The 22,595-nt window shown below is 38.6% G+C and overlaps 1 protein-coding gene across 5 annotated transcripts in view; it reads left to right on the forward strand.

Moving 5' to 3' along the window:
* The window catches only part of FGD4 (FYVE, RhoGEF and PH domain containing 4), a 204,058-nt gene that overhangs the window by 114,676 nt on the left and 66,787 nt on the right, over positions 1–22,595 (forward strand). For all 5 annotated transcript variants that reach the window (XM_060024561.1, XM_060024560.1, XM_060024564.1 and 2 more), the window contains one exon: positions 16,223–16,375. In XM_060024561.1, coding sequence (XP_059880544.1) covers positions 16,223–16,375 — 153 coding nt within the window. The remainder of the gene's footprint in view (positions 1–16,222; positions 16,376–22,595) is intronic.

Genomic DNA, 22,595 nt, shown 5'->3' on the forward strand with positions numbered 1-22,595 from the left:
TCCTTCCCAGGCCTGGCTGATCTGGGCCTTGGACTACAGTGATAGGATTGGTGCATTTGAAATAGCAGTTCAGGTTGAAGGACTGGCTGGCCCTAAAGAGATTTTCCTACTCGGTAGAGTTCATTTTATCCATTACTACCATGAAGCCAAATTAGGTTTGAAAAATGAATGAACTGTGTCAATAACTGCAAAACAAAGTGGGCTGAGAAGCAGAACTCAGCCAGTAATTTTAAACAGGCAACGTGAAGTAGGCAGAAGCTCATAGAACTTAAGTTTATAGAGAGCGTTAAGCTAGAATGTTTTGGCCATTGGGAACCAGGTTTAGAGAAATCAAGTTCAGAAAAATAAACCAGAAAAGCAGATACAAAATTAATGAAAATCGAGCTAGGTCAGGAAGGATTTGCTTATGAAAAGGGTGTATTTTTCCCTTTGTGAAGAGAAATAGTAGTCCATTCTTGGTTGCTGTGATTGACATTATGAAAAACAATTCTATGTGGTTTTAACAACATCCTTGTCAAACCTTATGAAACATTTTGGCCAGTTTGATTTTCTTCTTCTCTCTGGACCTGCAGATAAATTTACTGTGAATAAATGGAAAATAGTTTGGCAGTGGGTAAAAGGAAGAGCAAAAGCCAAGATTCTGGTTAATTTATAAACCAGACATCTTGAATAAATGAGTTGGCTATAGCTGTTAGGAGAAAAACTAACTTTTGCCCTTCAAGTTCATTTCTTACATCTGTTTTTATTTCTTTCAGAGTTTATAAAGGCAATAAAATTTTTAATTTTATTGTTTTCAGAAGTCTCTTCTTTCAAAGCAAAGCTTGCCATACTCTCCATCGGCCAGAAATAATCTCTCTTTTGAATTCTCAAGGTTCCTAATTAGTAGCTTTTCATATGAACCAGGGGATGTCTATTTTTTTTTCAGTAGTAGATTCTAAAATCAGATAACTTTATCAACCAGATGTTGAAGAGAGCCTCACGCTCAGCATATAATTATTAGCTGTGACTTAAACAGGAGTCAGTTGATGCTGCAACCCTAAATCATTTCTATTAAAATTTCAGAGTCTTCATGGAATCCCCATTTTATGATATAAATTCGGTGGAACTTTAGTTTAACAGCTTAAAATTATGAAATCTATTTTATATGGCTTCTACTGAAAATACTAATTTGATCCAAGCCTGTTACCAGGATACCAGGAATGGTAGTTCTCAATCTCAACTGCACATTGGAATCCCCTGGGAAGCTTTAAAACACACTGATACCTGGGTCCCACTCCCTAGAGATAGTGATTTCATTGGCTTGGGTTTCAGCCCAGGTATTTATAGTTTTCTTTTTTAAAGCTCCACAGGTGATTCATGGTTGAGCAGCACTGACCAAGAAGCATGACCTGTTGGCTTATTTGTTCACACGCAATAGGTAGCTGGGGAAGATAGTTCTTGTGAAAAATATTTGGAAGACAAAAGAATCACTAGCATGCTAGGCATGTGGGATTTAGACCAATAACAAACTAAAGGTTATACCCTATAACATTGTTAATTTACCAAATACATCCCAGAGTCATCTGTAACCCCAGCTGTGCTAGATCAATTGTGCTATGATGCTGCCAGTGAGTTCCCTGAAACCTAGAGGGTTTTCCTTGCCCAAGGTCACATTGCTAGCTGGGGACAGAACCAAGATTGATTCTGGAAAATTAAAGTACAAATGTATTATAACATAGTGCTATAATAATAGTGTGATAACATTGTATCATTTATATCACTAATCCATGGTTTGTTGCCTTGATTATTTAGGTCAGGGTCTGCAAACCTTTTCTGTAAAGGGCCAGATGATAAATATTTTAGGCTTTGTGGGCCATATGATTTCTGTTGTAACTACTTAACTGCCAACCTAGCGAAAAACATCATATGCAGTATGTACGAGAACGAATGTGGCTGTATTCCAATAAAACTTCATTAACAAAAATAAGTGGTGGACCAGATTTGGCCTGTGAACTGTGGATTGTAGATCTCTGAGGGACTCACAGGCTGTAGTTTGCAGTTCCCTGATTGAAGGGCATTCTAATCTTCCTACTTGAAAGCAGTTTGAAGATCTTACTGATACTATACAGTGCCTGGCACTGATTCTGTTAACTGATTCTTGCAAGGTGCTAAATATTTTTCTTCATTTCCTTCATTTTAATTGAAGTATAGTTGAAGTACAATATTATATAAGTTATAGGTGTACAATATAGTGACTTGCAGTTTTTAAAGATTATACTCCATTTATAGTTATAAGATATTGGCTATATTCCCCATATTGCACAGTTTAGCAAGGTGCTAAATAAATGCTTACTGAATTAAGCATTTATTAAGCATTGTTAAGTAAATGCTTACTGAATACATGCAATTCTTAACTTTTATTACTTTTATCTCCAGCCTACTCTTATAACCAGTCTTCGGGTAGGAGAAAAGTTGGCACATATTCCGGCTATGAAGAAGAAACGCACTTTAGTTCTTTGAGGTCTGTGGCAGGTTGTAATTGCTGGGTTTAGTAGAATTTTTGAAAGGAATAGAGACCTGATTCCCTGAGGACATTTATTATTATCTTAATTTCTTAGAGTAGATTCTAAGACTTTATTTAAAAACTCAAAATATTTCTTAAACTTGGTTTTGTGACAACTAGCGGGTCATTAACAACTTAAAGAGTATGTTTAGTTTCTCAAAACAATTCAATTCATTTGGATTTAAGATCACTATAGTGTATCTGGTGAGTGGAGTCTTTGGCCAAGCAGAGCAAATACTGATGAGCCCTCACAGCCCCAGAAATACTGGAAATACAGCCCCAGATCATGAGCTCATTTCCAGTGCAAAATACAAACAAGCCTGACAACAGGGCCATCAGTTGTAGTGGAAAGAGCACTGACCTTGGAATCAAAAACCTGGTGTGACTCTTAGATTTACCACTATTTACCAACCTTACTTTCTTCAACTATAATATGCAGATATCTGTCCTACATACCTTTTATGGATGCTGAAGGTGAAATATGGTATGACATGTGAAAGTGCCTCATGGGGTCTTTCTGACCTCTCCTTGAAGAGGTCCGGGTCAGGTCTAGCAGAAGCGACAGCCGTGTAGCCAAGAGCTAAGTAGGACTAGACTAGCATGGAGTGAACCTAAGGGACTATGCCCCTTGGTTTCCAGAGGGAATGTCTAAGAGTCTGTAATGGAGAGACTCATCCTAGAGCAAAGAGATCAGAAATTGGAAGAACTGAAGAGCAAGTGAGGAGGAGGTTCAAAGCTGGGAGGAGGCAAGGAAGTCTGGGACGCTGTTTAGTGACTCCAGATAAGATTCCCATTCTTATCTCATACTTCTTTTTTAATCTCGTATGATATTTTTTTTAATGTCTTGGATATTTGGAAGCTCCTGGCTGCATAGTGTTTGCTGAAATAGAGGCACAGAGTCATGGCAGATAGCTATACCATAACAGATGTAATCACTTTGTTACCCACTGAGTGAAAGCCAAAGGATTATGAGCTAGGGTCCCAGCCCCGAAGGTACTTACAAACTATATGTAGATATGACATCTAACACCAGCCTAGTCACTTAACACCACCTCAGTTGACTCATCTTTATAATGGACATTAAAATGCCTACCTTACTTTATCCTATCATAGGATTCTTAAAAGGAACAAATGAAATAATGCATATAAAGTACTTCACATACCTCATACTTGGCTCAGAATAAACAATATTGTTCGATTTTATTACTACCATTATTACTACTAGTAGTAAGAACAGTACTAGCATTTGCAAGCATACTGGTTGTATATTGTGTATGTTTTAAAGCACTATGAAATCCCAAGTTATGATGGTTAATTTTTTTGTGACATTCAGGATAGATATTTGTGTGTGTGTGTTACTGAAGGACATCTTAGCATCAGTGCATCCCTGTCTGAAGCTATGCATTGCACTGCATTTATACAAACTCCTCTTGATGTCTAGAAAACAAATCAGTTAAGAAAAGCCTATTTTGAAAAATTGTTTTTTTCAGGGAGCACAGTCTGTCCTAATACCCTGTTGTATGTGGGTTATAAGTCTTTAGGAAAAAGTCAAGCTTCTTATAAAACGTTTTGCCTGATCTTGGGGTTTAAACACACAGGGAAGTCACAGAACAAAGGAACAGTTGTATCTGCTTGCCACTCTCCAAATTAAAGGCCAGTGATGTCCTTTTGGTTTTTTTTTAAATTTATTTATTTATTTTTTACTGAGTTGGGTCTTTGTTGCTGCCCGTGGGCTTTCTCTAGTTGCGGCGAGTGGGGGCTACTCTTTGTTGCAGTGCACGGACCTTTCATTGCGGTGGCCTCTCCTGTTGCGGAGCACAGGCTCTAGGCACGCAGGCTTCAGTATTGCAGTATGCGGGCTCAGTAGTTGTGGAGCGCGGGCTCCAGAGCGTAGGCTCAGTAGTTGTGGCACACAGGCCTAGCTGCTCCGCAGCATGTGTGATCCTCCTGGACCAGGGCTTGAACCCGTGTCCCCTGCACTGGTAGGCGGACTCCCAACCCCTGAGCCACCAGGGAAGCCCCAGTGATGTAATTTTATATTCAGAGGTCTTATGATACTTGTCTCAATGAAATGAAACTGCCTGCATTATTCTACATATTACTGTTCTCTGCATTGTTAATTATTATAATACTTTACATCCTGTTTTATAACCACTTTAAGAAAAGAAAAAGTCCCTTTGGAGATTTTTTTGTGTTTACTAAATTACATGCGTTTGTCTGCTAGGCTGTGGGATTATGCATGTGAGAGGAAGAGGGAGGTGGAGAGAATGGAGAGGAAGTATAGACTGGCAGGATTACAGAACGTAATTTCATCTGATTTTTTAAGCTGAGCGCTGCTCCAGTTTTAGACTCCACGTGCAGGACTCAAGCATCCTGGGTCTGCCCCTAATGCTGCTTTTGTGGTCAGCACATTATGGGATTGGGCAGCATTGAAGCTGGGGACAGCAGGGTCATGTCTAAAAAGCCAAGGCCGGGTTGGAGTTTCAGTTCATAATTTGAGAGTCACAGTCATGAGGGCAGCCAAGATGATTATGGGGAAGTCAGGAGCAGTAGAGATGGGAAAGTATGGGAAGTAGCCCAAGCAACTTGTTAGAATGGGAGGAGTCCCTGGGGCAACTTGTCCCAAAATGTGTTCCATGCTCCATGGGATGTTAATTTGTAATAAATGATGGAAAGCTTTCATGGATGTATACTGGGTTCAAAGTTAAATAGGTTTTTGTTTTTGTTTTTTACTGTAGTGCTCTGCATTGGCCTCTAGTATGCCCACTGGCATCATGAGTCTGCAAGATAAAACTGTCAAATTTGGCAGGTCACAAATACTTCATATAGAATCATGGTTGGTTGGTTGGTTGTGGTGGGGTGGTGGAGGGGGGCATTGAGAAACCCTGTTCACAGAACACACTTTGAGGAAAGTTGTCCTAGCACATGTGACACCTGCTGTGAAGACTCCTGTGACTTTTCACCTGGGCTCTTTTTTTTTTTACATCTTTATTGGAGTATAATTGCTTTACAATGGTGTGTTAGTTTATGCTTTATAACAAAGTGAATCAGTTATACATATACATATGTTCCCATATCTCTTCCCTCTTGCGTCTCCCACCCTCCCTATCTCACCCCTCTAGGTGGTCACCAAGCACCGAGCTGATCTCCCTGTGCTATGCAGCTGCTTCCCACTAGCTATCTATTTTACGTTTTCACCTGGGCTCTTTAATGGACTGCTGAGCCCTATGGAGTCCTGAAGGAACCCACAAACACCCAGAAACCTGTCCGTTCTCTCAATAAGTGCCTTTTCCCTCCCTCCAGGGAAACTGATATTTGTTACTGTTATTAATAAAATTAAGGAAATCAGTTCTTCTTATAGAAGGAAAGACAGGTGATTTAACCCATAATTACTGAGACCAAAAACAACAACAAAATGGGTCAGAGTCTCTTATAACTGGCCCTGCATGGGGCAAATAGGCTTTCCCCCCCTCCCTTAATAGTCAATAAAATGATATTTTAAAGAAAATATCAAAGGGAATATGTCCGAAAACTTTAACAAGGAGATTGGAAAATGAGGCAAGTGGAGCGTTAAGATTGGCCAAACCTAATGAACATCAGGGCAGACTGTTCATCCTGAACAGTCTCACAGGCTCCTAAAATATCTCACACAAAACTCAAAACTCTATTCTTCTTGCATTCTTTTTTTTTTTGGCTGCGTTGGGTTTTCGTTGCTGTGCGTGGGCTTTCTCTACTTGTGGTGAGCAGGGGCCGCTCCGTTGCGGTGCACGGGCTTCTCTTGTTGCAGAGCATGGGCTCTAAGCTCCTGGGCTTCAGTAGTTGTGGCACGTGGGTTCTAGAGTGCAGGCTCAGTAGTTGTGGCGCATGGGCTTAGTTGCTCCACGGCATGTGGGATCTTCCCAGACCAGGGCTTGAACCCGTGTCTCCTGCATTGGCAGGTGGATTCTTAACCACTGTGCCATCAGGGAAGCCCCATCTTCTTGCATTCTTAAAGTGAAAGGCACTGTTTCCCTGTCATGTTAGTCAGAAGCTTAAGTAAGTGTTATCCTTTCCTCCTCTTTGTCCCTTCCTTCTTAAGCCAGTCCCTTACTGATTCTTTCCTCAGTAAGCCTCAGATCCATTCCTCTCCTCTTCACCCTCTGCCATTGCTGATAGGGTGAATAGTGCAGTTGCTTCCTAGTTGCAGTTAGCAAGGGGTTGGGGGCAGGGGGACTGACACCTATGGAATTGTGCATATCTCTAGGAATTACCTGAGAGTAAGGATTATGTGTTATTTGTCCTCCTGACCCCAGTAATTAGCAGAGTACCTGGCACTTTTAATTAGGGAGTTATCACTCAGTACATGTAAGGAGGAACAAAAAGAAAAAAAGAAAGAATAGAATAAAGTAGAAGCTTGATAAGTTTTCTTACTCATTTTGCAGTTGATCATCGGATATTCTCAGAGCTTACAAAAACAGTTTGTACTTTGGAAGCATAAAGATGAGAGCTATTAAATACTGAGTTTAAGTGGTCATAAGCACTTAAATGTGCTTTTCAGAAAATGATTAATTGTTTAAAAACCAGCAATTGTGCCTCATATTAAATGAAGAAATGTCAAATAGAGGAAAAATGAAAAAAGTTATGGAATCCAGGACACATATTTACAATCATGGTAAAGGGTGAAGAATAATTATTAAATTGTTTGCGATTAAAATGGTCTGTAGTAAATTCTACTCCACGTCAAATGTCAGGCATTAGGGAATTCCCTGGCGGTCCAGTGGTTAGGACCCTGCGCTTTCACTGCTGAGGACTCGGGTTCAGTCCCTGGTCAGGAAACTAAGATCCCACAAGCCGCGCAGTGCGGCCAAAAAAAAAAAGTCAGACATCACATTGTCATTACTAATACTGTTACCATGTTTAATGCACCAGGCCACATATTTGTAAATAATTCATTATTGTATTAACTTGCAAAAGAGTCATTAATTGGCCGGAATTTATCCAAAATGACCTATTGGGAATCCCTGAACGTAGCAGAGGCACTGAAGCAAATGGCAGCTGCTAAGACAGTAAACCAGTGTGAGCAAGTGCTGGGTGGTAGTAAATCATAATTTAGGCAATGGTAAGGGCAAATATAAGCAGATAGGGCGGGCATAGAAGGAGGCAAAAGGTAGGGTTCTTAAGAGGCTGGAGGGAGGAGAGAGTAAAGATCTGGTCCCCTGATCCACTACCCTGGCATTATACAGCATTGGGCATTATACAGCATTGCGTATTATACAAGTTGTAACAGTAATAGCAAGTAGTTATATAGCAATTACCGTGTGCCAGCTACTGCTCTAGTACTTTCACTAGAATTAATTAAATCATAATCCTCACAACAGCCTTATGAGAGGGGTACTGTTATGAATCCTATGAATTCTCATTTACAGATCAGGAAATTGAAGTAAGTCAATCAGCTATTAAACGGTGAAGCCAGGATTTGAATTTAGGCAAATTAGAATTATATGACTGACATGCCCTGAAGAATGTTTATATTGCCCTAAGGATATATTTAGTGTATATAATTACTAGTACAACTGACCTGGAAACAGCCAAGTGTTGTGCTTCTGGGGATCAAGGAAAGCTGCCTAGGTGTGCATATGTGCAGCATCTGAACTGACTCCCCTCCCCCCGACATTTATTTATGTATTTATTTATTTATTTAGCTGTGTTGGGTCTTCGTTGTTGTGTGTGGGCTTTCTCTAGTTGTGGCGAACGGGGGCTACTCTTCATCACGGTGCATGGGCTTCTCACTGCAGTGGCTCCTCTTGTTGCAGAGCACAGGCTCTAGGCACTCAGGCTTTCAGTAGTTGTGGCTCACGGGCTCTAGAGTGCAGGTTCAGTAGTTGTGGCACGTGGGCTTAGTTGCTCCATGGCATGTGGGATCCTCCTGGACCAGGGATTGAACCTGTGTCCCCTGCATTGGCAGGTGGATTCTTAACCACTGCACCACCAGGGAAGTCCCTGAGCTGACTTTTTGATACAGATGATCATATTGGGGAAATCTAACACCAGTTAGCAGGCCCATATGCACATTAATATACTTAGAGATCTTTTATAGTATGTATGTTCATAGATTTCAAAACTTAAAACTGTTACGAACCTTAGGCTCTGGCAAAAAGTTTGATGACTTCAAAACAGCACTTACTTGATTACATGGATGGGCAGCTTCTCAGGGATATTTCTCATTGTCAGTACAGCAGTAATGCAGGTTCTTTTGATAAATCTAGGCCCCAGTTTCTTCCACTTGGTTATAAAAAAGAAGGAACCAAGAAATGGGTGTTACTATAAATTGGCATCAGTTTATCGGGTAAAGCACAGCAGGCTATGAACCTCTCCAACTCAGATGGTGTCAACTAGAACCGCCCTTTGCAAGCAGGCAGAAGGAGCAGCATGTAATTGATTGTGGTTTCTCTTTACTCCCACCTTCCCCTCTGGTCATGGCTGCAGGCATAGAGTAATATTTTGTGCTTTAAATGGCAAGAACTTTTCTGTAATCTTGACCAACATTCTTAGTTAACTATAGCTGAAAGGGGAATCTCCATCGGTCTATGGTTGGGGGTGGAAGAGCTGCCACCAGCTCCCTTCCCTGTGCAGGGGTATGCAGAGGAAGTTTGGTCTCTACCTAAAACTAACACCATGCCAAGGCACAGCAAAACACACTGACCAACCAGGCCCAACACCAACCCAGAAGGCATCGTGGAATGTGCACTTTCAACACTTTCTATGCGGGGACTCATGGCACCTAATGAATGGTCACTCTGAAAGTGGGGAGCAGGGATTCAGACCCCTAGAACCCATGGTTGAATTGTAGTGATATACATAGTCTGCTGTACATACATATATTAATACATAACAGGTACTATGGCTGTGGGCCTCATCTGTGAGCTCCTACTCAAAACTGGAATTTTGACAATCTTAGTGAGATGTGTTTCAGTTCATCTAATAGATTTTACCTTTGAAAGGATCAGTCGCAATAGCATTCTTCAGTCACAGTAGCATTCTTTAGAAATTTTACTATCCTTTTCACTACTTTTGAGTAGCAAAAATTTCAATAAAGTTATGGAGCATGTTTCAGGAAAATAAAATATTTCTAGTTTAAAAACAAATGACTTTTGTGTTTTTAGAGGCTGCATTTATCTTATCTCATTACATATGTTGTTGCATATACCTTAGATACAATAGTAACAGTTGCCTTTTTACATATTTTATTTTATCATACAGCAATGGGACCTTTAAAAATAATGAATATCTACAGTCACCTACCTTCAAGGCTTATTTTGAGTTCATATTACTTTTGAACTTCAAAGACCTAAAGCAATCTGCTTTTCCTGACAGTATAACTCTGTACTATACTATAATTTTAGGTAGCATCAGATGCTGAGTCTGAAACATTGGCAGCCATAGTGCATTTGAGTTAGTGACTCTAATAAATGTAAATAAAATTACAGATTATAATAAATAAAAGTATTTCAGTCAGTTGCTGGGATTTTTGGCTGCTAATTTTTTTTATCAAGACAAACATCTGGATAGTTCTACAATTCCAGATGTTTAGAAATCTGCTGGGTTGTGAGGAAGTTTACTTGGGTAAAGTTTTTTGTTGTTTTTTTTTTCCCCCACGATATTTAGAATTTGTGTATAAATAACCTAGAATGTTTAAAAATTTACCTAAGAATGGAAATGTTTGAAATTTTGTATAGATTAAGCTCTCAAACAGCTACATGTCTCCTTTATTGTTGGAATTTAGAAAGCACCTCTCATGAAATAGAAAATGAGAATGTAAGCAAATGAAGAGAAACTTTCCTGAAGTATCTAGAATTCATTTCTTCAACAATTATTTACTGAGCCTCTACTTATGTGGCAGGTGGTATTCCTGAGATGTTCCCAGGGCTTACATTCTAACCAGGGGAGACAGACAATTAAGAAAATAAATAATGTAGTCTTTTAGAAGGTGATAAAGGCTATGGGGTGGGGGGCGGGAAACCCTGTGAGTAACAGTAATACTAGATGGAGTGGTCAGGGTAGCCCATGTTGACAAGATGCAATTTGAGCCAAGATGTGAGGAGAAAGCAGTTATCTGGGGGAAGAGCATTCCAGCAGAAAACAGCTAGACCAAAGGCTGTAAAGCATGCTTGGCCTGTTGGAGGAATAGCAGGGAACCAGTATGACTAGCACGGAGTGAGCAAGGGGGCAATACTAGGCAATGAGGTCAGTGGCAAGGGAACTAAGGTCAGATCATGTAGAGCCTGTCAGCCACTGTGAAGAGTTGAGTTGTTAAACTGTGAGTGAAATGTGGAGCCATGGAAGAATTTTAAGCACAGGAGGGACATGATCTGACTTGGGTTTTAAAAGGGGTCTCTGTGGCCTGTTTGAGAACACATACAGAGGACAAGCGTAGGCACAGGGAGACCAGGTGGAAGGTCTTGCTGTAATCCAGTCAAAGATTGTGGTAATTTAGGCCAGAATAGTAGCTGAGCAGGTGGTAGTGGTAGACGGTAGAGTCAACAGAATTTCTTGATGGATAGGCTGTAGAGTCTGAGAGAAAAGGAGAGGACTTTAGGACACTTCCAAGCTTTTTGTCCTAAGCACAAATGAGGTTGCCATTAACTGAGATGGAGAGGATGGTAAAGGCAGTTAATTTTGAGTGAGAGTTGGGAGACAAGGGTGTCAGATTTGGGTGTGAGCTAGTTCTTACACATACTAGTAGAGATGCTAAGTAGGCAATTGAATATATTAGTATTTCTTTTTGTTTTATTAAGCAAGGGATATGCTTTTTTACTTAAAATTTTTATGTTAAAAATGCATAATATAAAGTTTACCATCTTAACTTTTTTTTTTTTTTTTTTTTTTTGCGGTACACGGGCCTCTCACTGTTGTGGCCTCTCCCATTGCGGAGCACAGGCTCCGGATGCGCAGGCTCAGCGGCCATGGCTCACGGGCCCAGCCACTCCGCGGTATGTGGGATCCTCCCGGACTGGGGCACGAGCCCGCGTCCCCTGCATCGGCAGGCGGACTCTCAACCACTGCGCCACCAGGGAAGCCCGATTTTTCTCTTTTTTATATAAATAATTAATAAGTACATTTTCATTATAAAAGATTTAAATGATATTGCTGTATAGACAGCAAAACATAAAAGTTCTCATTCATTCTCTCACCCTACCCCTGTCCCCTTGCCATATTACCTTACATTCATTTCAGTACAGTTATACACGTTTGTATGTATGTTATTTCTTTTTTTAAAGTGGAATCATATTGTACATATTTTTCTAGTTTTTTGTCTTTTATTTAATAATATCTTGGAAATCTTCCCAGTCTTATTTTTTTTTTCTGTTTTTCACAGCTGCATATGTTGCATTGACTGTCCATATGCATATACTTTTACACACACAAGATTGTTTCTGTAGATTAGATTCCTAGAATTAGATTTTCTAGGTCCCAGGAAATTTCTTAAACTGTCCATCATATTTTCTTCTTAAGATCCTTTGTGGTTTGCTTATTATTTGGCAGGGTGGAGTGGACGTGGGTATGGATTTTATTATTGAGGTCTTGAAGTTTGGGAAACTGAAGTCGTTTTCTGAAATAAATTTCCTTGCTCAGGATTTGTTCCTCATTGAAAAATGAGTTGTGAACCATGAGTTTTATAATTTTAATTGCTTTTTTAAAAGTGCAATTGATCTCTTAATCCAGGCATTTTGAATAGCACATGGGAGATATGACCCATATCCAGAACTGTGGGACAGGTGGGGAAACTTTGAAGGGATGATAGGAGAAGACTGTTGAAAAATGTCTTATAAATAGAATATTTTCCAGTGTAGAAACTTGTCAGACATCACCTTACTCAGTGACCAAGGTTAATACCACATGATAATCATGTTGGTATCATGCAGTGATGTAATGCAGTGAGATGGGTACATCACCTCTGTGATGTTCTTCCCCCAAACCTGTAAACCCAGTCTAATCATGAGAAAACATCAGAGAAACCCAGTTTGAGGGACATTCTACAAAATACTTACCAGTACTCTTCAAAACTGCCAGGGTCATGAAAGACGAGCAAAGACTCAGTAACTCTCACAGATTGGAGAACTAAATGCAACATGATATCTTGGTTTGGATCCTGTGACAGAAAAAGAATGTTAGTGAAAAAAATGGTGAAATCTGAATGAAATCTGTGGCCTAGTATTGTACCAATATTAAATTTTTAGTTTTGATAACATACTGTAGTTACATAAGATGCTAACCTAAGAGCCTGGGCACAACTCTTCTGTAAATCTAAGATTATTTCAAAATATTGTTAGTTTTTTTTTTTTTCTTTTTTAAGTATCACTTTTCTTCTGGACAATATACACCTAGGAAGATTGTTTCTCTTAGAAAACTACTCTGTGCTCTTAAATCAAGAGATCCTCTTGTCCTGAGGGGTGGAGTCCATGGAGATCTTCTGGGCTAGAGACTTGGTGCAGTTGGGAGAGATATTATGGTTGGGTGAGGCACTATAGACATGGTCATAAACATGTGATCTGAGGTCATGGATGCCATGACAAGAGATCAGGCCTGAAGAATCAAGAAGTGAACGGACTTTGCTTTGGAGTAAATCCAACCTTAATTTGTGAAAGAGCCATTCAAGAATAAGTTGGCAAAACCCAACACAAAATGTTGCAAATAGAAGACAAAGTTACCCTAACCAGTCAGAGAGATTATCTGCCACTCACAAGTACTATGCAAAAGACACATAAATGAAAGTTAAGCCATAGTGGGAACCTCTCCAGTTGGAACAGGGAGGTTTATGCAGTCAAAGATGAGGCTGGATTAACTGAGAATATCTGAGGATACCCTGCAGTTACATCTGTCTAGGCAGTTCTTACAGGAGATATGACCCAGCAAGCATAAGACAGAGGAATGCAAAATGGTTAAGACCAGTACCTAAATAGATTACCAATCCTCAAGAAGAGACAGTAAATAGGACCCCTCTCCCTGTGCTAACATAATGTAACTGGTTGTATCTGTGTCCAGAGATACGTGTTTAATCACTCATACTGGTTCTTGGTAAATTGGAATCTGAAAGCCTCTATAATATAAAATTTCTTGAATAGGTAGACCATCTGGTTACAATTTTGGTTTCAAGTCCCTGTTATGCAACTGGTACCCAAATAAGGACTGTCTCCAAATGTGAATAGGCTGAGTCAGTCATAAACAAGCAAAAAGAAGTATTCCTCTGTGTTGCTAATATCCAGGATGTTAAAAGATGATTTAATGAAATGGTGCTGCCTAATTTTAGTCAAACTTCCTTTACCATTATATGTTTGACCTAGACCATGGTCAGCAAACTTTTCCTGTAAAGGACCAGTTAGTAAATAATAGTAAAGATTTTGGGCTTTGCATGGTCTCTGTTGCATATTTGTCTTTGCTTTTTTTTTTTTTAACAACCTTTTAAGAATGTGTTTTCTGTGTCTTTCACCATATTTTCATACCTTGTGATAATGGCTGAAGTTTGGAGATGGGTTTTAAATAATGATCTGAAATGAAGTTTCTGGCTGTGGATTTATTATCACTGGCAAAAGATATGTAATCATGACTTTAATGGATTCAAAAGAAAATAGATGTGTACTTGATCTCCTACTGCAGGCGTTTCATCACATTCATCTGAGATGTTATCTAATAAATATGATCTTGTAAACCCATCAGATCCTGCAAGCTTGCTATCCAGAAATTAAGTGCCTAGTTTTCAATTAAAAATTATTATTTATTCAAGACATGTTTTGTTTCTAAATAGGTTAATTATTAAAGTAGTTTCATCGTTTAATATGTTACAGTGGTGATCTATTTTTTAAAGATTCAGTTTAATTTGTTTTCTCATTTACTCCTTAGCTGCCTCCTTTTATAGTTTTGTTGCTGTAATCATCTCTAAAGCTGCATTCTTGCTTTCACAGTGTCTCATTTTACTGTCAAGTTACAGTTTCTGCCTCTGATTTGTAGTTGGGCTGTGGCTTTTCACTGTTTCTGCCCCAAGGCCATCCTTCACTAGACCCCAGCAGGTGGCCTTTCAGATACTAAGCCATTCTTGGGATCATTGTGGAACAAACATCCTAATGCCCCTAAAAGGCTAAGTGGTTGGATGGTACACTGTGGATTTTAGGAATATGCTTTGCCTACTTCATGTGGTTTTTCTAAGAAGGTAGATAGGATCACACATTCAAAGACTGAGCTTTTATTTCTTCTGTTTATAATTTCTTCTGTTTATAATTTATAATATGCTGTCAAATGTTCCTTAAATCTTGCATTCAAGGCCTTTATTTGGCTAAACAATGCTTTATTTAGTTGGCAGCCCATTTTAGCAGAAGGGTGTCTGATGAAACTCATTTAATGTGTTTTAGCATTGGGTCTCTAATAACTTCTCAGACAATACTTGGAACTATTAATATCTTCTAAAATTTGTTTTACCTAGATATATTTTAAGGGGAGAACAGAAAATAAAGCAGTATTGTAGTTTTTAATCAATATTACCCAATCAATTGAAGTAAAAGGGAATTTTTTTACTCAACAAAAAGTTGATTGGGTTTTATTAGCTTTTCTTGTTTTGAATAATTATTAACGCCTTTTATCTCTAATAGTTCTCATTTTAAATATTTGGATTCTGTAAAAATGTAACTGTTTCTTAGTCAAATGATAGTTTCTTAAATGGCATACTTTTATTTAACGATAGTGAATTTCCTGGTAGAAATTTTATTTTCTCCTAAACAGGGTCTAATCTGTTGTTAATATCACCATGTCAACTAGAAGAAAGGAAAATTTAGCATGCGTTTAAAGAGAAAACACTGGCTTATGATTTCTTTAAAAGTCTCTGAAATTCAGTATTTAACTTCTTGTATCAGAAATTGAACTAAGAATTGATCTGTTCTCCATCTATGCTTCATGATGTATTTCAGTTTTTTAAAGCACTGCAGTGTTTCAAAGATTTTTGAGTTGTAACTAAATATGAATATTATCTACATACTCTCGTCATTCTTTTTTTTTTTTTTTTTGAAAACATGGGTATTAATAATACGTTGATTTGGAGTCTGAGTAAGCTAGTGAAAGAGGGTCATGGTGTGTGTGTGTGTGTGTGTGTGTGTGTGTGTGATTTCTTCATTTTTAATCAAACCATTCTTCTAGAGTCTTTAGGTCAGCTGTCATGTTCATGCTTTCCTGCTTTGTTCTTTTGAACCACTCAATGACTGGTGACTGACTGGATGCTGGAAAGGAACACTTTTAACAGATTAGTGCTGGGGCCCTCTGGTCCTCTCCTTCACCTGCATCATAGCAGCTGCATTCTGCCCTTTCCATGGCCCTGCAAGGAAAGGGGCGGGGGGTGGGGGGGGGGGAGAGAGAGAGAGAGAGGAGAGAGAGAGAGAGAGTGTGTGTGTGTGTGTGTGTGTGTGTGTGTGTGTGTGTGTGTGTGTAGTAGTCAGCAGTCTCTGTCGGCGTGTATTATAAGGTTTCTCAAGCACGTGGAATGAGATCTTTCTCAGGAAATCTCTTTGTCAAGGCCAGCACACGTGGGAAAATTATTTCAATGCATACTCTTGTAACTGTGACTGTTTTTGTTTTATGGGGTCAGAAGAAATTAAGTCCTGAGATGTAGTTATGTTCCACCTCTGCATTTACCTGTTCTTTCTTTTTGAACTCTCCCAGGCAGCAGTACCTGTCCAAAGATCACTATAGTTTCACCTTGCTTGAAACGCAGCACAACCGCACTGATTGATCAGAATGTATATGATGAAGAGGCTCAGGGAATAAATGGGAAAACTCCAGCAAAACACTCAGCTGCAAGTCCAAAGCCACAAGGTATGTTGATGGGGTTTTTTTGATCAGGTTGTATGCTTTCTTCATTGATGAAGGCAACACAGAAGAATGATGATCACTAAGAAAGAGTTTTAAGCTCTAAATGGGAGGAACTGGGTGCATTTATTTTTTCAGGAGAAAAGTCAGTCTGTGAACCTACTCAGGCGGGGTTTCTACTCCTAAAACATCTTATATATTTCTCTATTATGGTTCTTTTCATATTACATAAATTGTTTACATGTCCCCTTAATGGAAACGTGATCTCTTCATGCATTATGCGTGACATAGTACAAGAGCCTAACTTACTGTTTGCATAATAAATATGTAACAAATTAACGTGTGTGTCGGAAAGTCATCATGACTTGCTAGATGTCAGAGGGTCTGTGAAACAGATTGTTCTAAAACAGTGCTTTAATATACTTAGCAAGAATGTGATTTTGCAATATTAAGGAACTGGGGCTTTTCAGGCTTCCTAGTAAAGTCATCCACAGAAATTAAAAGAGTCCCTCTATCCAGGAGTTGAGCATCCAACAAGGGGAAAAATTATATGGTGGAAATCTCTGAATGCTTTGTTCAGTGACCACTTTCTTTTACAAATAAATTTCTAGTAAACTGTGCATTAACTTTAAGAAGCACAGAATTATAATTCTGATGATTGAGAGCAAGGCCTTTTGAAGTGTAACAAACACAAAACTATGCTACACTGTGGCTTAATGTGTAGTTTCTTTCTAATATATTTTCATTTATATCAAATGCTGAACATTCAGCCAAGAAACAATACTAGACATTTTCAGAATCACTATACTTTGGAAAAATCAATTTTTATTTGGATTATTTTGTATTTACTTTGGTCTCTTTCTTGTTCTTATGTTTTAAGAATTTCTGAAAGAGATCTTTAATGGGGGTAAAATGGAGTCTTCCAGGTTATGGGATATTTTTCTTTTTGTTCTCACTGCTAGCTCTATTGGTGGTGGTATGGGATATGGCTATCAAACAAGGTCAGATAATTAGAGATTCAAATGACTAGCTCATTCATGAGTTTATAACCTTAATCTTTGGCCATATTCCTTATAACATTGTGAATATGAAAATAGAAATTTTTCTGATCATGATTTAAGCCATTTTATTTGCATAATACAAAATTCCATATTGCTCATTAGACCTGAGCTGACCTCAAATAAGGTAAAAAATATATATAAGAAATAAATACAGTTTAATTTTATGTAATTGCCCAGATCAAAAGCATGAATTTCATTATTTATAAAGACTGTTTTGGAAAGATGCATTGCATTACTTCATTGTTTTTTTAGTTCATTGAGATAAATTCTAGCAATGTCCTTTCTGAGCTGCCATGTGCCAAATAATCCCATTCTTTAGGGGAGAAAACACTGACCTTGCTTTTTGCTGTTTGTAGTTATACTGAAGTCAATGTATTGCTATTTAAATATATATAATTACTTCCTATCTTGAATATGGGTTTATATATATAATTTTACATAACGACAGAGTATTTCCAGATAGTAAATAAACTACATAGAGTACTTTATACTTCTTTTTCAAAATATTCTCACTCATTGTTTGGCCCTTCCCTGGCCCCCCTAGCTAAAATGTTAACCCCACCATCACCCCTTAAATCTCATATTTGATCATCCCTGCTTTGGTTTTTCTCATTCATTACAGATTGGTCTAGTATATATGTAACTCATCCATGTTGGTTATTTTATCTGCCTTTTACACTACTACATCCCCTGTGCCTAGCACACAGCATAGCAGGCCTTCAGTAATACTTACTGAATGAATCCTGCTCCATCATCATGTCTCTTTTAGTTTCGGCTGTTCTTTGTTTAAAACTTAGACTGTGTGCCATAAAGAGAGCAGTGTCCTGAAATGAGGCTACATCTTGGTTTTGTCAGATCAGCTGCCGAATAGACTGAGCACTACTTATTGCTGACAGATAGTATTTCCCACCCTCTAGTAGAGAGAAGCTACTTTTAATTTCTCCAAATCCTTAGGACCATTTTGGTGACTGAGGCTGAGAAATGAAGGGGATGCTAGCGGAGACTTCCTGCTCAGAGTTCGGGATTATCACACTGACACCCTTCTGCCCACTTCCTTGCAACTCCCTTATAAGTTATGCATGATGAGGCTGTTGAGGCTTCAAGGTCCATTATGGAATTTTCATTCAGTTGAAGACGGTTATTCGAGATCAGTGGTTCTCAGCTGGAGATAATTTTGCAGGCCTGTTGCACCCCTCTTGACCCCATGAGTACTACTTGGAGGCTTTTTTGCTTGCGACAACATTTGGGAGTTGCTACTGGCATTTGGTGGGTAGAGGCTAGGGATGCTGCTCAACATCCTACAATGCACAGACCAGCCTTTTCCTCTGCCCTAACAAAGAATTACCTGACCCGAAATGTCAGTAGTTTGAGAAACTCTGATCTAGATCCTAAAATGGCTCATACTTGAATCTTATTTATGTGTTTGCTTCTCATGTGGAGTGCTGATAATATCATGGTTACAATTTATTTTGGTGATGTTTAAAAGGAGAGAACTGACTTATTAGTGGTGATTATGTAGTAATGTGTCTGGAACAACATCAAGTTTATGTTTTTGTGTTTATTAATTACCAATAAGTAAATAAATCCTGAGGATTTAGATAGTGGCTATAGTCAATAATACTGTATTATATAATTGAAACTTCTTAGCAATTAAAGATAGTTGTACTTTTTCTCTTAGGAGCTTTGATCCACAACATTCTCCATAGTTAATTATTTTGATAAAGTCCACATAGTGTCACTTCTCAATCATTAAGCCTTAATGTTTAAAAAATTTTCGTCAACTTTGAAAGCCACATTATTGTTCAAAGAATTTAAGTAAATACACTCAATTTACTCAACTTAGTAATTCATTTCATCTGCTTCTAAAGTAAAGCATTCTATGTGTAATGTTTCATTCTTAAAGTATAATATGTTACAAATGGTAGTCCCCAGACTTCAACTGGTGTAAAGAAAAAAAGTGTCACTGCCATGCCAATTCTACAGGAATCAAGCTAATAACCCACCGACTGCACACCCTGAGGGGAATTTAGGATGGAGAAAAACAGGAAGCATTCTTTGCTTGGATATACCATACCCTAGAAAGTTAAGATACCTATCTAAGGAAAAATTTCAATGACCCCAGATTCTTGAATCTTCCCTACATAGAAAAGCACTAAAATCATTAACATGAGATGTCTGTCTATTCTTTGTGATGAGCAGTAATCATTCTGTGCTTGATTACATGTTTTTCCCAGCAAAAAAAAAGTTCATATATATCTTGGTTCTTCGCTTACCTCTTTGGAGCAGTTCTTCAGGGCTGAGAGGCTGTCTCCCTGGCTTGAGTCCTTAGTAAGGTCCCTGAATAAAACTTAATTTATAACTTTTCCTTATGCATTTTTCTTTCAGTAGACAGTGGCAATTAGTTTCTTTTTCATTCTCAATAATTATTTTGCATACTTGGAAATTTCTGAATAATTAAATTTTTTGGTTTATTTACTATCCGTAAAATTGGCTATAGTAGAGCCCATTTTATTTATAGTCATCTAGATATCTCAAACTTAGCATGTCCTTGACTAGACTACCGGATCTCTCCAAAAATTGCTTTACCTATTGTGTCAGTTGATGACAGTTCCATCCTGCCAGTTGGGCAGGCCAAATGTCTGAGTCATTCTTGATTCTTCTTTCTTTCTCTCAAACCTCACGTTTAATCTCTCAGGAAAACTACTTTTTTTTCCAGGAAAACTAATTTAAAAATATATCTGGAATCTATTTCTCACTGCCTCATTTTAAACACCATTATATAGTAACCTAATAATGAAACCAAGCAGGACCCTGTGGGGCTCCTGGGCACTGAAGCCTTTCTGTCCCCCATTTCTTGACTCCAGCCTTCATGACCTTCTCTGCGTTCCAAAGGACAGATTCCAACCGTGGCTAATCCTTTGCTAATCCGGGAAGGGAAGGGATGCAAAGACAAGGGAGAGGCAGCCAAGAAACAACAGTGCAGCCTTGGGGAAAAGTCCTGGTTCCACCTCAAGGGATACACAGAACTATGTCTTTAAGCTTTTTTAGATGTCAGCTTTCTTCATACCAGAGAATTCCAACTGAGGCTGCATTAAAGGAACCAGAGAAACTCATCAAGATTACCTGAGACCAGATTAGAGGAGTGCAGGCCCTGCACACACCCTAATCTTATCAGCAATCCCACCCTTGACCCATTGCTATAAAACTCCTCGTCAAATCCTCCTAGGTTGGGACACAGCTTTTTGGGGCAGGTGCCCTCTGTGCCCCCTTTGCCCGGCAAAGCAATAAAGCGATTCTTTTATACTTCACCCAAAACTCTGTCTCTGAGATTCAATACGGCACCAGTGCACAGAAGCCGAGCTTTCAGCATCACTAACCCTTCTCCCTGTTCCTACCCTGATCCTACCCTACTTCCCTACATTCTGTACCTAGCAGCCAGTGTGGTCCTGTTGGAATTTAAGCTATATCATATCATCCCTCAGCTCAGAACTCTACAGGAATTTAAATCCTTACAGCACTCCACAGGTTCTGCCTTCTCAGGCCCTCCCTCTGACCTCAATACCTGCTCTGCCTGTTCCTTTGGCTCCAGTCACATTGCCCTGCACTAGTCTCTAGCTTTCACTCCACCTGGTAGAATGCTCTTCCCCAAATAATTCCCTCAACTTCTTTAAGTCTTTGTTCAAATCTGAATTTCTCAAAGAGGCCCACTCTGAACACCCTACTTAATACTGCAGTATGTCCTTTTCCCCCACTCCCTACCCGCCAGATCCCCTGTGTTGTTCTTTTAGCCCCTCCCCTTTCCTCTTAGCATTTACTACCTTCTGATACATGGTTTACTTATTATTTTTTTTGTTTCTTATCTTTCCCTTTGTTCATTGATATGGTCAAGTGCACAGAACTTAATAGGTATTCAATAAATATTTGTTGGGATCAAAAAAAAACTTTTAAAAAATTAAAAACCCTATGTAGATATGTAAGAATTTCTCTATGATATATATTTTGGAAATATATGTATATGCGTGTAAGTTTGTGTGTGTGTGTATATATATATATATATATGGAGAGAGAGAGAGAGAGAGAGAGAAGGGAGGGAGGGAGAGATCTTAGCTGTTGTATTAATTTATAATCCCTCTCAAAATGTATTAGTTCACATTTCTTCACAGCCTCAGTGACATTTGGTATTGTCAGATTTTGAAATTTTGGTTAATCTGATGGGGCTGAAGTGGTATTGTGGATTTAATTTGCATTTCTCTGATTATTGGTTAGATTGAACACTTTTTTCTGTTTACATCCTTTGGGCTGCAGGGGGAAGAAGTAGTAAGTAGAGTTTCAGACATAATGAACCAGAGGTGCTGATAGGACACCTAGGAGATGTCCAGAGAGCATTTGGAAATGTTGACCTCCATAGTGTAAAAGAAAAATCAAAAATGATGAGAGTAAGAGAAAAGAATCATTTTCACTTGTCAGTTATGTCTTTTCATCAGAGTATGCATTGTTTTCCTCTAAGACAGTGTTTCTGACACTTTAGCCATTCATGACCCTCTTGGGATTTTTGTCATATACCATGTAGCATTTGTGCTCTTTTATTTAAAATGTATCATAAACCAGTGAATATACACATTTGGATTGTCTCTCTTGCTGAAATAGATGCCTCCTCTGTGCCTCTAAATTAACTGTGTACCCCGTGCTCTGCTTTATCAACATCTTTAAACTGTCTCCCCATTAGAATATGAGCTCCTTGATGACACATTAGTTTCTTCATGTAGTCCACAAATTTGCCAAGCTCTGTGCAGGTAGTTACTGTGAATATAGTTATGATCAAAACAAACATATTCCTTACCCTAACAGGACTCCAGACTTGTGGAAAGCTTTATATCTATAATGTATTTAATATTTTATTGCTGATCTATTATTTAGTGCTGCTTATTACTACTTAATAATTATATAATAATTTATTATAAGCACTTTAGAGAAAAAGTACACAGTGCTATGATGCAGTTTAAAAGAGGCATAACTGAGATGGGAAAAGTCGGTGGAGTCATCTCTGAGAAACTGACTGGCTGATACATATCATTTTATTTGCATCTTGCAAGTATCAAAGAAGGAATGTTCACTGAGTAAACTCTAGATGGAAGAGTTATTTTATAACAATCTTTACACACAGA

This window comes from Delphinus delphis, chromosome 11, assembly GCF_949987515.2.
Source record: "Delphinus delphis chromosome 11, mDelDel1.2, whole genome shotgun sequence".
NCBI lineage: Eukaryota > Metazoa > Chordata > Mammalia > Artiodactyla > Delphinidae > Delphinus > Delphinus delphis.